This window comes from Triturus cristatus, chromosome 7, assembly GCF_964204655.1.
Source record: "Triturus cristatus chromosome 7, aTriCri1.1, whole genome shotgun sequence".
NCBI classification, from domain to species: domain Eukaryota; kingdom Metazoa; phylum Chordata; class Amphibia; order Caudata; family Salamandridae; genus Triturus; species Triturus cristatus.
Window position 1 is genome coordinate 164,272,739 of NC_140590.1, and position 12,829 is coordinate 164,285,567.

Sequence of the window (12,829 nt, forward strand, 5' to 3'; positions counted from 1 at the left end):
TCCATGCAGGCTGTAATGCAGCCACCATGGAGAACATGCGAAGTGCGCATGACTCATTGGCCAGCCCGACAGGAAAGGTCAAACATTCATGCGCACTTTGCAGAGTACACAACCACTCCTTCTTCCCGACGTGAGGGGAGCCAAGCCCTGCCCCGCCCACGCCTGATGATACGAAAAATAAAATTATATCTATTTCAGTTACTATCGTTTTATGTTTTTTGTTTACACTTCTCTGTGAGCAGTGGGGCGACGCTCCTCTGCCTTAGCGGAGGAGCCGCCACTGGGCAGAAGGAAAACAAAAGACAACTCTGTGTCAGAATAAAGAACATTAGTTTGTCAGACGAAATGGCCTAGTGACAGCCAGCCTTTGAAAATGCAACAAATGTTACCAAACGAAGAAAAACTGAAGGGCCCCTTCATTGCTGGTTTTCTATCTTTACTCTTTCAAGGTTATCTGGGGTTGCTACAGCACCCCCAGCAGCCCTGGTTCCATCGCTACTCCTTGCGCTGTGTGGTAGAAGCAACCTAACAAGTGTGGCTGTTTTTCAGGTGCCCACCACTAGATGGCAGAATCCTCCTGCAACTTCCGCCTGGTATCATCTCCTAGCGCGGGGAAGCCTTTGGGCAGCTATGTGCTCTATAAATCTCATTAATAGGTTGATGCTGTTACACCTCGGGACTTCAATTGGATTTTGGAAACAGCAGAAACCTTCAAAGTTCTCTGGTAGAGGTAGCTTCTATTGCCCTTCGCGCAAACACTGGAAATGCTATGAAATTCGATTTTCTTTCATGCATGCCATAGCAGTGCTTAATTTGAGCTGGTGGTTTCCGGTGCTTGCCACCAGCACTTAATTCTCACTACTGGTGCTAATGACAGTCTCCCATATGGTGGCACTGTCTGTCTAATCTTGATAACAGTGTTTAATACATCAATGTAAATTTAAAATTAACAGTAACCCTGGGCATAGTGTGCGTAGCGGGGATACACGGAGGGCCACGGAGTTGGTAACAAACTCCGTGGAACTCCGTGGAGCTCCACTACGCCGCCCACCTCCACCCCTCATTTAAGATACAAGTTAAAAGTAATTTTAAAAAAGTGAAAAAAACACCAACCTGTTTACTGTGGCGGCCCCGGGCTGCCCTCCTCCTCTTCCTCTGCATCGGGTACTGCTTGATAGAACTGTGCATGCGCGCGCGCATTTCTCGAAAATGCACATGAGCGGGCGCGCATGTGCAGTTCTATCAAGCTTTACCCGTATGCAGAGGAAGAGGAGGAGGGCAGCCAGGGGACGCCGCGGTAAACAGATAAGTGTTTTTTACTTTTTTTTAAATTACTTTTAACATGTATCTTAATAGGGGGATGGAGGCGGGCGGCGGGCCAACTCTGCTCCGCTGCGGAGTGTGCAGAGATTTGCCTATTCCGCGTTCTCGGCGGAACGTGGAGTAGGCAAATCGATGCACACTCCGCGGGCGGAGCGGAGTTCTCCGCCCACGGTCATTTAATAGTACTTGCTGCCAATCTTATAGCTTTGGGTGGCCTGGAATCGTCTGAATTGTCACACTTGTGGGCGTACGGTGGTTAGTGGTTGTGTTGGTGCGGTCTTCTGCAGAGCTGGCAGGGGCAATGGGTGGTGCCAGCTGCAAAGGCCTCTCGAGAAGGGTCTGGGCACTTACTCTTTTATAAATTACGCACTGCGTGACAGACCCCTAAATGATTACTGTACAAGGAGTGAAACGAAAATGCTGGGTAATTTCGGTCTCTGCAATAGTGCTAAAGCAGTCACCTAGTTTCCCAATGTTTTTGATGCCGCCTATGTGGCCCGGACAAAAGGCCCGATGGTTGCCTCCTGAGGTCAGGCGTAGTCAACTACCAGGAACGAGACTGACCCCGTCGCCATCTTTCCAGCATTTCAGAGGTACTGGCATCATTGGAAATATCCCCATGTCTTTAAGTTTGGTTTTGCATCTGTTAATGTATCGTTGCTAACCACACTACACCTACAAAGTAAATACCTCCTTTCTGAAAGATCAGGGTTCTCTCCCTGGGAACATATAGTAACAAATGGGCCAAACGGATCCTTTGAAAGCACATTTTTTTATATCAATTGGCAAAAAGTCTGGAAAGGGCAATGCTGAAATATTATATGGTTCTAAAGGTGAAGTATGGCCAACTGATATGTGTTTTGGCATCATGCGTGATGGGAGGCTTGCTATTATTGTGTTTAGTGTCATTTAGATAAGCCAGGCTACTGTACTTATGCAACTGGGGAGGAGCAAATTATGCAGCAGTGTTGAATAAAATCTAAAGTAAGAATAGGAAAATTATGTGGCATAATGCAACACATTTTGTGTGAGTATAACTTAGCTGTTGCCATTTGTACACGTTGACACAATCTGGACAAATGTTTTAGTATCCTATCAGGTACAGCAGTCCGAAATTGAAAAGGGGTGTGCCACGGCACAGCAAAAGGCCAGCAACACCGGTGGCAGAACTTTTTAATAACTTCTGATCCATTTGATCAAGAAAAAATGCTTTGTTAAAAATCTGTAAATTATGAGAAGAAGTGATTATGTGGAAGTGTGCCAAATACCTAATTATTTGGATAGCCCCGCAGATACAGACTATCATACATCCAGTGGCCCTGAGCTAAGCTTATATGTGGAGTAGAGTGAATGGGGGAGGAGAAAGTTATGCGTTTGGTCATACAGCCATCAATGTATGGGAGATTGGCTCTGCTTCTGGAGTGCATATAATCCTGGAGCTAAATCCCATTCTAAGCTTGATATCCCAGAAGGCAATGGTAGAGGAGCAGAGAAGACAGATAAGAAAGTATTACGAGAGCTTGGACCAGTGGTATAATGAAACTTGAGCCCCCCCCCCCTGCAAAGTATATTGAAGGGGCCCCTCCTCCCCGGCCCACCATCTACCTTTTTGGTGAGGGGGCCCCCTGGAGCTCAGGACCATGCACCGCTGGGGCTTCGGGGGCTTTTGTTACACCACTGGCTTGGACAACTGCCTGGTGTAAGAGAAACTGGTGATGAGGAGAATGCCCACGACAGTGGTCTTCAGAGGGCTGCAGGCCACTTCTGCTTTCTACTGATGAAGGGCTAAATCCAGAAACAAGTGTCTACAGATAATGGCACTACCTGCACCAACTATGGTGAAAGACTACAGCAACTTTGAAAGTAAGCGTACTGCATTTACCAGGATGCAACGGGGTGAACTGTGCTGGAATGAGAGGCAGCGGGCCCCCTCCCCCTTGCACTTCGGTTGGATACTTCTGCTACAAATGGAGGAGTGAAAGCAAAATACAGAACAACCGAGCAGGTTTTTATCCATGGAATTTGCAATCTTTCGCCATCTACAATGTTGGTTAAAAGTATTCCTACTTCTCAGATTCATTGTGTTCACCAGGAGTATAAAGTGAGATGCAAAAAACACATGCTCAGGGAAGGAGGTATGAAATGCTCGCAAACTGTGAGAGATGTTTCGGGGACTAACAGGCCTATCGGGAAGCTGGGAGATTTTCTGAGATGGTGTAGCCTGCTAAAGACCAGCAGAGATAGGACAGAGTGAGCTTACCACTGCCCCACAAGCCTTTCACAGTGTCTGACTGGTGAAACTACTCCCTCGCCTTCACCAGGGGGGATCTGGCATCAGCACTGGCTAATAATAATAATAATAATAATAATAAAAAGCTTATAAAGCGCACGGCTACCTCCTGCGTTCTTTTCCAAACTGTGGCCTATAAGCTATGGCCCGGCTCTACACCGGGGCGGTCGGTGTAATGCTCCTTTCGTGTCTCCTCTCCCACCACCTCCAGGCCTAGATGTCATAGGACAGCTGTTGGCAGACACTACCAGGGGTACCAGTGTGCATGCTAGTACTCTTAAAGTACTTACACCTCAGTAGTTCCCCAATGTGGGGTTCTTACTTGGGCGTCAACTCCAGGTCCCTTAAGATTTTTCTTCTATTTTCACTGATGTTCTTTCCAAATTTGTTTTCTAATCTGAATGGCTCAGTTTCTGACATACCTCCAAACCTCCAAACCACATCTAAAGTAGTCCTCAAATATGTTTATTCTATTGTTCCTGACCCAATGAAGTATGAAACCCTCCACTGACAGCAGTTATTGATGGAGAAAGGGGGCGGTGCCCCTAGAACACTTTTCACAGGCCTGTACAGCTGGCCCTCAATTCAACTTTGGTAAGAACCACAGATCGAGGCCAGGTTGTTGCAAACTCGTGAGTCACGAGATTCTGCTTTGTGGATGTGAGGGCTCAACACTACCAGCGCAGGAGTGAGTATCGCTTGTGAGCGACAGGGTTTTGTTAAAGCGCCAGTAGTCCATGTATGCGAGATACGTGACAGCTGCCATGTGTCTGCATGGTATGTGTGACACCACTCTACAATTCTGGCTAATAAGAGAACAACAAATGCATTCTGGGACTTGTAGTTCTGCAATTAAAATTGTAAATATAGTCTTAAAAATCACAGAAAACAAAGCACTGGTGGCCAGCATACAAGACCCCAGCAGTGCTCAGCCACTCACACAATAAGATTCCAGCAGTGTGAGGTTTTCTCAGCAGTGCCAAGCAGTCAGTAGGACTCCAGGACTTCCTATAACAGTGCCCCATCAATACTCTACTGCAGCAGTGTGAGCTTCCCCCAGCAGTGCCCAGAAAGACACACAATGTGACAGTATGAGTGAGTTTCCCCCAGCAGCACGCACTTTCTCTAGCAGTGCACTCTTTCTCAGCAGTGCAGAGTCAGTTGAACAGCACTCCAGAGTGTGAACTATCCACCAGCAGTGTGAGATTCCTCCATCAGCATCCTGTCGAAACCACGGGACTCCGACAGTGCCAGCGTCCTAGCAGCAGTTCCTGTCCTAGCAGCAGTTCCTAGTCAGTTACACAATAATATCCCAGTGGTGCCCTGTAGATGCTTTAATATGCCCAGCGCTGGACTGGAAACTCAAAGCAGCCCTGGCAATTTCCTAGGACCAGCGCCTGGGGTACCACTGCCTGGCCCCAGGAGGCTGGAAACGCGTGCCTGCTGCTTTTGTTACTGGGAGCGATATTGCAGCAGTGCTGCAAAACCAGCCCTCAGCAACAAAAATGGCCACCAGTAACAAAACCGCCCCCAGTAACAGAGCCGGCCACCATTAGCTAAATTAGCTCCCACCTCTGCAAAACCAGCCCCTACCCTTCCAGCCTCTCGGGGAAATGCCTGATGCCCGATACTGCCAGTCTGGCCGTGAATACTCCCAATCTCACCTCTCCTTGGAATGTTCCTTCACACTGGAGGGTCTTTCCGTGGCTGGAGCCACCTCTTCGGCCTTCGCAGAGGGCGCGCGGGAAGGACAGCAGACGTATTCCACGCCACGGAACCTGTCGGGCACACCGCTGAACCCGCTGGTGCCACAAGTGAGCAGCATCCCATAGCTGTGGACCTCCAGCAACTCTGAGCCACAGGCCTGTGGAAAAAGAGAGAGAGCATCAGGCCTCTGGCAAACTAGGAGGGTCAGAAACAAGAAGGAGGCAGAGACGCTGAGCCAAATACCAGTGAACCTTTCCCAGAGTCCTCTCGGCGCTATTCTAGGAAAGAGAGACCCCAGAGGTGTCCATTGCATATTTGGAGGAGCTGGTAAGGTGAAAGTAGGGGGCAAACACCAGGCTGCCCGGGATCTCCACTTTTGCCTCTCTGCCCTACAATCACATGAGATTTTGACCAGTGCATTAAAGCTGGTGGATCAGTGACCATGTGCGCTCCAGCCCTCAAGGGTTTCCTTCTTCCTTACGCTAGACCTAAGACCTGACTGAATCCCTTGCTCATCAGTGCGGCCCACCACCCAGTCTCACAGAATGACTCACATGGGCGTCTATTCAGGCTGTATCTAAGTCTGGCTCCATCCTGCTTTCCACCCAGACCTATCCATTGTCCAGGGCTACTGCCCATCCACTGGTCGCCCTCCTCACACTCAATGCGCTCCGACACGCTTGCTCTGTATGTGAGAAACACTCTCTTCATTCTCACTTGGCTTCTTACCCCAAAAAGGCACCTCAACAGGGATTAGAATTCACAGAACGCTGAAGATGGGTATGTATGGGGAATAACAGAGATAACCTGTAGCTGTAATACTTTGAACAGAGAATGTGCTAAGGTGAGTGCGCCCTCAGATGACTCAACAATATTCAGCACAGAGTAAAATGATAGACACTTCCAACAACTTTACAAGCGGCTCATTTACGTCCAAAGCTCTATGGAGCCAGCTTACCTCCCCTTCAAAAAGAAGCAACGCCCAGACTAGAGTCCCTCATCCATTTGGCCAAACCGTTCCCACATCTTCCAACTAGAACTGTAGACTGTGATGAATGTGGACAAGACAATACATAGTGCCTAGAGAGATCCTCGTAGGCTGGCAACCACTCCAATAAAGGTACTTTGTTAGTTAGTCAGTCATGGGTAGTTTACTTTGGTCTGGAGTAAGTTAATCAGTCATGGCTACCTTACATCGTTCTGGGTATTAAACGAGGATTGTATTAGGGGCGTGTGGAACTCACAGATTTGAACTCTGCGGAATTCTGTCAACAAGGGGAAATAGGCAGTCACACTGCTCACGCCGCGATTCAAAGCCAGTAGCGAATGGCACCATGCGGTTCAGAAGATGGTGCTGCTATTTGAGTTGATTTTGCTGCCGCTCGATTAGATTTTCGACTGGAGTGGCAGCCTTCTGACTGTGAAAGGCGTTGACTGCCATATCTACTCTATAACCCCTGCTTCTTACTTGCTCCCCACCCCCTGTCAGCCTCGCCCTCGACACCTTCTGAATATACTGGCCTTCTATGCACCGGTGTGCGCCAGGTCGGAGGACGGCTGCGCAGAATTCCTAAGGGACTTTTCCCTGCCAACGCTGTCAGGGGAAGCGCGTGAAGTACTTGGGCTCCCAGTCGAGATTTATAAAAGGCAGGCCTCTGTCATAATACCCCCGCTCTGAAACATGTTGATTGAGGCGCGAGAACAGGGGCAACTCCCGTCGGACCAGTGCGCGGTCACGATAGTGGTAATCTACAAAGCCGGAAAGCCGCCTGATCAGTGTAGTTTCTACCGTCCTATCTCCCTTATTAATGTGTAGGCCAAGGTTCTGGCCAAAGCTTTGGCAGACAGGTTGGTGTCTGTCATCACCGCCTGTCTGTCATCGCGAATTGGTCCATGTGGACCAATCAAGGTTTATGCCCAGCAGAAGCACGCAGCACAATCTTCGGAGACTATATGGCATACTCCATATGACTAGCAATCCCGAGGCCCAACAGACGGCATTGATGGCGCTGGACACATCAATGGCTTTTGATAGCATCAAGTGGCCCTACTTGTTCATGGTGCTTCACAGGCTGGGCTTTGGTCCCAATTTTTGTGGTTGGGTGAGACTACTATACGAGACGCCCACGGCTACAGTGCGTGTTAACGGGGCGGTATCGAGATCCTTTCAATTGCGAAGGGGCACCAGGCAGGGGTTCCCTTTGTCCCCGCTTTTGTATGTCCTTGCGCTGGAGCCATTGGCACACTGGATCCAGAGGGACCCAATGATCTGGGGTATAGTGGCACCAGGGGGGGTGGGAAGAGCGAATTTCTCTCTATGCTGATGATATTGTCTTGTACCTTGCACGACCATACTACTCGATGGCATGAGTACTGCATATCTTCGAACTCTTTGGTAGCTACTCGGGCTATAATATCAACTGGTCCAAGTCAGTGATGTTTCTGTTGTCGGGCCCCCCCCCGCCCAGGGTTCCAATGCGGTGTTCAGCCCCAGTGGTGTCGGAGGGCTTCAAATACTTGGGTATCCACACTACGGGGGACCAGAAGGCGTTCCTGGACAGGAATCTTGGGCCCCAAATGAGTTGCCTTGGCGCTGATGTCAGTCACTGGCACACCCTTCCGCTTTAACTTAAGGGTAGGGCGGCCCTATTTAAAATTATGACATTACCGCGCCTCCTTTATGTCCTCCAGAACACCCCATACCCGGTCCCTTCGACAGTTTTTAAACGGGTAGCGCAGGAAGTCAGAATGTTGTTGTGGCAGGGTGGTTCACCCAGAATATCGCTGAACAAGCTACAGAAGGGAGTGTACGATGGTGGCCTGGCAATCCCTGACATTAGGCTTAACTACTGGGCCTCATAGCTTCAGGTAATTAACGACTGGGTATATGCAGATATGGAGGAACCGGCATATAGAGCAGACAGAGCCGTCATGCCGGGAAGAAACTGTGAGCCTCTCCTATACTCCAGAAAGTCAATCGGAGTGGCCGGGGCATACTAAAGTGGTGATACAGCACTGGAAAGAGTCCAATAAATTACTAGGCTTGGTGGGGAAACTGACTGGTAGAACCCCGTTGTGGGTGGGTGATCCTTTGCATGAAGTAGCGGCCTAACGGTGTGCAAAGGGTGGAAATTAATAGGCAGCGAGTACTTGGGAGACGTATGGAAAGGAGACTCTCTCTTCACTTTTGAGGAACTTCAGCGGGAATATAATTTACACCAGACCCAGAGATATCAACACCTGAGGCTTGTATATGCACTGCGCACCCACATTCATAGTGGCACCACTGTTCCAGAGTACTCCCCATAAGAGGGTAGGGTGTTACTAGACCCAATTGTCGAGAAACCAACCTCCACAATCTATCGTAAGTTAATAAATAATGTGCCAGACCCCCTGATGGCCCTCCAAGAAACATGGGCTAGGGGGGACTACACTGAGCCCATCACTGGACGAATGGAGAAGGGGAATGGACATGTATATGTCAGGAGAGGAAACAACATACATAGCACGGGGCTGTCCCAAAAAGTTCCGGAAAATATGGAAGCCGTGCATAAAGCATTATGGTCTCCTTCTCACTGACTCACGGTGATACCCAGGGCGGGGTGGTTGGTGGGGGAGGGGGGATTTATGCTACCATCTATGAAAGTCCATTTGCTGTTTGCATGTACACTACTGCTGTTGACTGATACTGTCGATGTAACACCTAAGAAAATCATGTTCTCTGGAAACCCATACTGTTTCTGTACTGAAATTAAGAAAATGCCCCAAAAATATTCCCCTCCAAAAAAAGAAACACGGGCTAAAGATTTGGGATCTATAGATGAGGAGTGGAAGGAGGCAATCCAGAGCCCAAGAGAAATCGCAGTTCGCTCCAGATTTAGGTTGATACAACTCAAGATATTGCACCATACCTACTATCCTCGAACCACCTATACACATGGGGTAGGACCCCTACAGCGCTGTGTGTCAGGGGATACCAGGGTGAGGGAACCTGCCTGCATTTTATATGGGAATGTCCAGAGATTGCTAGATACTGGCAAAAAGTCATGGATACTATGTCCAGGGTGGTAGGAGTGACGGTTCCATTAGATGCGAAGTGGCTGCTACTAATGATTAAAGGTGACTCCGACTGGTCCAGATATGAAGGAATATGGTTGGCTCTTGCAGCAGGGAACACAAAGTGGAATATTGCCAGGGGGTGAGGGGTGCCTCTGACGCTGGAGGAGTGGAAACGGGACCTCGATTGGTGCCAGCGCGCTGAAGAAACAGTCTACAAAAGTAGGGTGTGTGTTAAGAAATGGGAAAGAATATGGGCGCCCGACAAAAATACAGAGGGATGAGCATGGGAAACTGAATCTTATTGGGGGTTTTCTCAGCCTTATATCCCCCGTGAATATATTGTTATTGAAGTAATGTGTCCGCCTCACTGTGTACCATCAGAAATGCTTATTGTAGTGTATGGTCTCTTGAGCAATGTTAATAATAAGAGTGAAATTTGTTTTTAAAAAAGAGTATACTGGCCTCACCCTACTTGCTCCCAACCCACTGTCAGCCCCGCCCTTGACACCTTCAGAAAATACTGGCCTCACCCTTACTTGCTCCCCACCCTGTCAGCCCCGCCCTTGACTCCTTCAGAATATACTGGCCTCACCCTTACTTGCTCCCCACCCCAAGTCAGCCCCGCCATTGACTCCTTCAGAATATACTGGCCTCACCCTTACTTGCTCCCCACACCCTGTCAGCCCCGCCCTTGACTCCTTCAGAATATACTGGCCTCACCCTTACTTGCTCCCCACACCCTGTCAGCCCCGCCCTTGACTCCTTCAGAATATACTGGCCTCACCCTTACTTGCTCCCCACCCCGTCAGACCCGCTCTTGACTCCTTCAGAAAATACTGGCCTCGCCCTCACTTGCTCCCCACCCCCTGTTAGCCCCGCCCTTGACTCCTTCAGAATATACTGGCCTCGCCCTTTCCTGCTCCCCACCCCCTGTCGGGCGAGTATACTGGCCTCGCCCTTACTTGCTGCCCACCCCCTGTCAGCCCCGGCCTTGACTCCTTCAGAATATACTGGCATCGCCCTTACTTGCTGCCCACCCCCTGTCGGGCGAGTATACTGGCCTCGCCCTTACTTGCTGCCCACCCCCTGTCAGCCCCGGCCTTGACTCCTTCAGAATATACTGGCCTCGCCCTTACTTGCTCCCCACCCCGTCAGCCCTGCCCTTGACTCCTTCAGAATACACTGGCCTCGCCCTTACTGGCTCCCCAACCCCTGTCAGCCCCGCCCTTGACTCCTTCAGAATATACTGGCCTCGCCCTTACTGGCTCCCCACCCCCTTTCAGCCCCGCCCTTGACTCCTTCAGAATATACTGGCCTCACCCTTACTGGCTCCCCACCCCCTGTCAGCCCCGCCCTTGACTCCTTCAGAATATACTGGCCTCACCCTTACTGGCTCCCCACCCCCTGTCAGCCCCGCCCTTGACTCCTTCAGCATGTACTGGCCTCATCCTTACTTGCTCCCCACCCCCTCTCAGCCCCGCCCTGGACTCCTTCAAAATATACTGGCCTCGCCCTTACATGCTCCCCCTGTCAGCACTCCCTTGACTCCTTCAGAATATACTGGCCTCACCCTTACTTGCTCCTCCCCGTCAGCCCCGCCCTTGACTCCTTCAGAAAATACTGGCCTCGCCCTTATTTGCTCCCCACCCCCTGTCAGCCCCGCCCTTGACTCCTTCAGAATATACTGGCCTCGCCCTTACTTGCTGCCCCCTGTCAGCCCCGCCCTGGACCCCTTCAGAATATACTGGCCTCACCCTTACTTGCTCCCCACCCCCTGTCAGCCTCATCCTTACCTCCTCCCACATATCCTAACCTCAGCGTCATCCTTACCAGTCAGAATGTTAAGTAGCTCTACACCATGCTGTGTCTGAAGAACACTACCACTAACTCATGCAAGAGGCACTGTGATCTTTTCCTGGAGGTCCAGGGAGTGTGGGGGGGGGGGGCAAGAATCTCATGAACCGCTGGCTAAGACCAACATTTTCTAGTCGTCGGGGGCAATCTCTAGTTTAGGGAACCCTCAACTGTAACTCGGGAGTCCACTGGCTAGTTGGCCACAAGCATAGACAAGGGAGTATTTTATTGGGTGACAATTCTGGAACTGCTACAGCTAGGAAAATGCAATTAACACGTCCCGAATAAGGACGGACTACCTTACTAGAGCTTCTATTCACAGGTAGATTATTCCTTATTTCCACTGACGCCGCAAGCAGGGTGTCTTCAAAGGCTCCGGAGACCCGTGCCCAGTTGGCATGGAAAGCGTCAGCCGTGCAGCAGTTCCCTCCTGATTCTTCCGTCTCTACTCTCCAGCACTGGTGTACAGGATCTCACTGGTGATAAGCGGAATCCGTCAAATGTCCAAATGACCAAGGAATTCCAGTACTTTACCTTCCACGGTGGCCAGGTCTGGCCAATCAGGAGGGCTGTTCCATGTTAATTCCTTGAGGGCCCAGTAATGCTGGAGTGTGGGGCAGGTTCATTATGTGATGCCCAGTGTCCTAGGCATGCTACCTTGTGTCCTTGCCAAAACCAGTTTAAAGCTGGCTTTGGTAGATATGGAAGGGCACCAGACAGGAAGGCCAGTGCACAAGGGAATGATGTTCATGCACAGCAAAGGGGGTGGGTGGCTTTCATTCTGGCCTGTTACTTTGAAGCAAGGCCCTCAAAGCAAAGGGGTGCAAAAGACACAGACTAACTCCCCACCCCCAACAGGATTGCCTAGTTTATCTAGGGAGGGGTACTGGAGATGTGTATATGCTGGTGTCCATGTTCACCAATAAACCGCACTAGCTCGGCAGATTGGAGACCACCATCTTGTACTGCACTTGTACACAGAGTCCAATGCCCTTCAGCAGTCACCGGTTCAGGGGCACAGAGTAAACTCGACACTTGGTGCAATGTCCTCTTCATGCATGTCCCAGACAAGACCAAGGCAAAAAGAGCCCAGTTTTGGGAGCCTATCCCGATTTTTCACAGTAACAACTGGAAGGCAGTTAACCACAGTGGCACATGTCAAGAGGTCTGTGCCCCTGACTAGAGATTATGCTGCCGTCTCGGTCAGTCTCATTCAGTCTGGGTAGAGAGGGCAGCGACCACTTTCACATTGAGGTCTGCACTCTCGGTGCTCCTTAGACGTCAGAGCCCAGATCTGATGCCGCAATCATGTACACAGGAGGGCCTGCAGTGGGACAGGACTGTTGAGGTCACTGGGGGTAAAAAAAAAAACCAGAGGGCTGTCATAAACGTACAAGGGCAGGGTGCTACAGATCAATAAAGCCAAGCAAAGGACATTGGTGCCAACAGACACTCTTTGTTCTCCACAAACTGTGCCAGCATTGTTCTCTCCTTGGCCAACCCGTTGCTGGCTTTGACCTTACCTCCTCCACCATCTCAATGCCACCCTCTTTCCTCACTACATACCGCTCTGTCGTACATCTTTCTCTGCTCAGC

The 12,829-nt window shown here is 50.2% G+C and overlaps 1 protein-coding gene across 2 annotated transcripts in view; it reads right to left on the minus strand.

Annotated features, from left to right (window-relative positions):
• The window catches only part of APLP1 (amyloid beta precursor like protein 1), a 290,055-nt gene that overhangs the window by 100,848 nt on the left and 176,378 nt on the right, over positions 1-12,829 (minus strand). For both annotated transcript variants that reach the window (XM_085615940.1, XM_085615941.1), the window contains exon 5: positions 5,278-5,477. In XM_085615940.1, the coding sequence (XP_085472066.1) occupies positions 5,278-5,477 (200 nt within the window). The remainder of the gene's footprint in view (positions 1-5,277; positions 5,478-12,829) is intronic.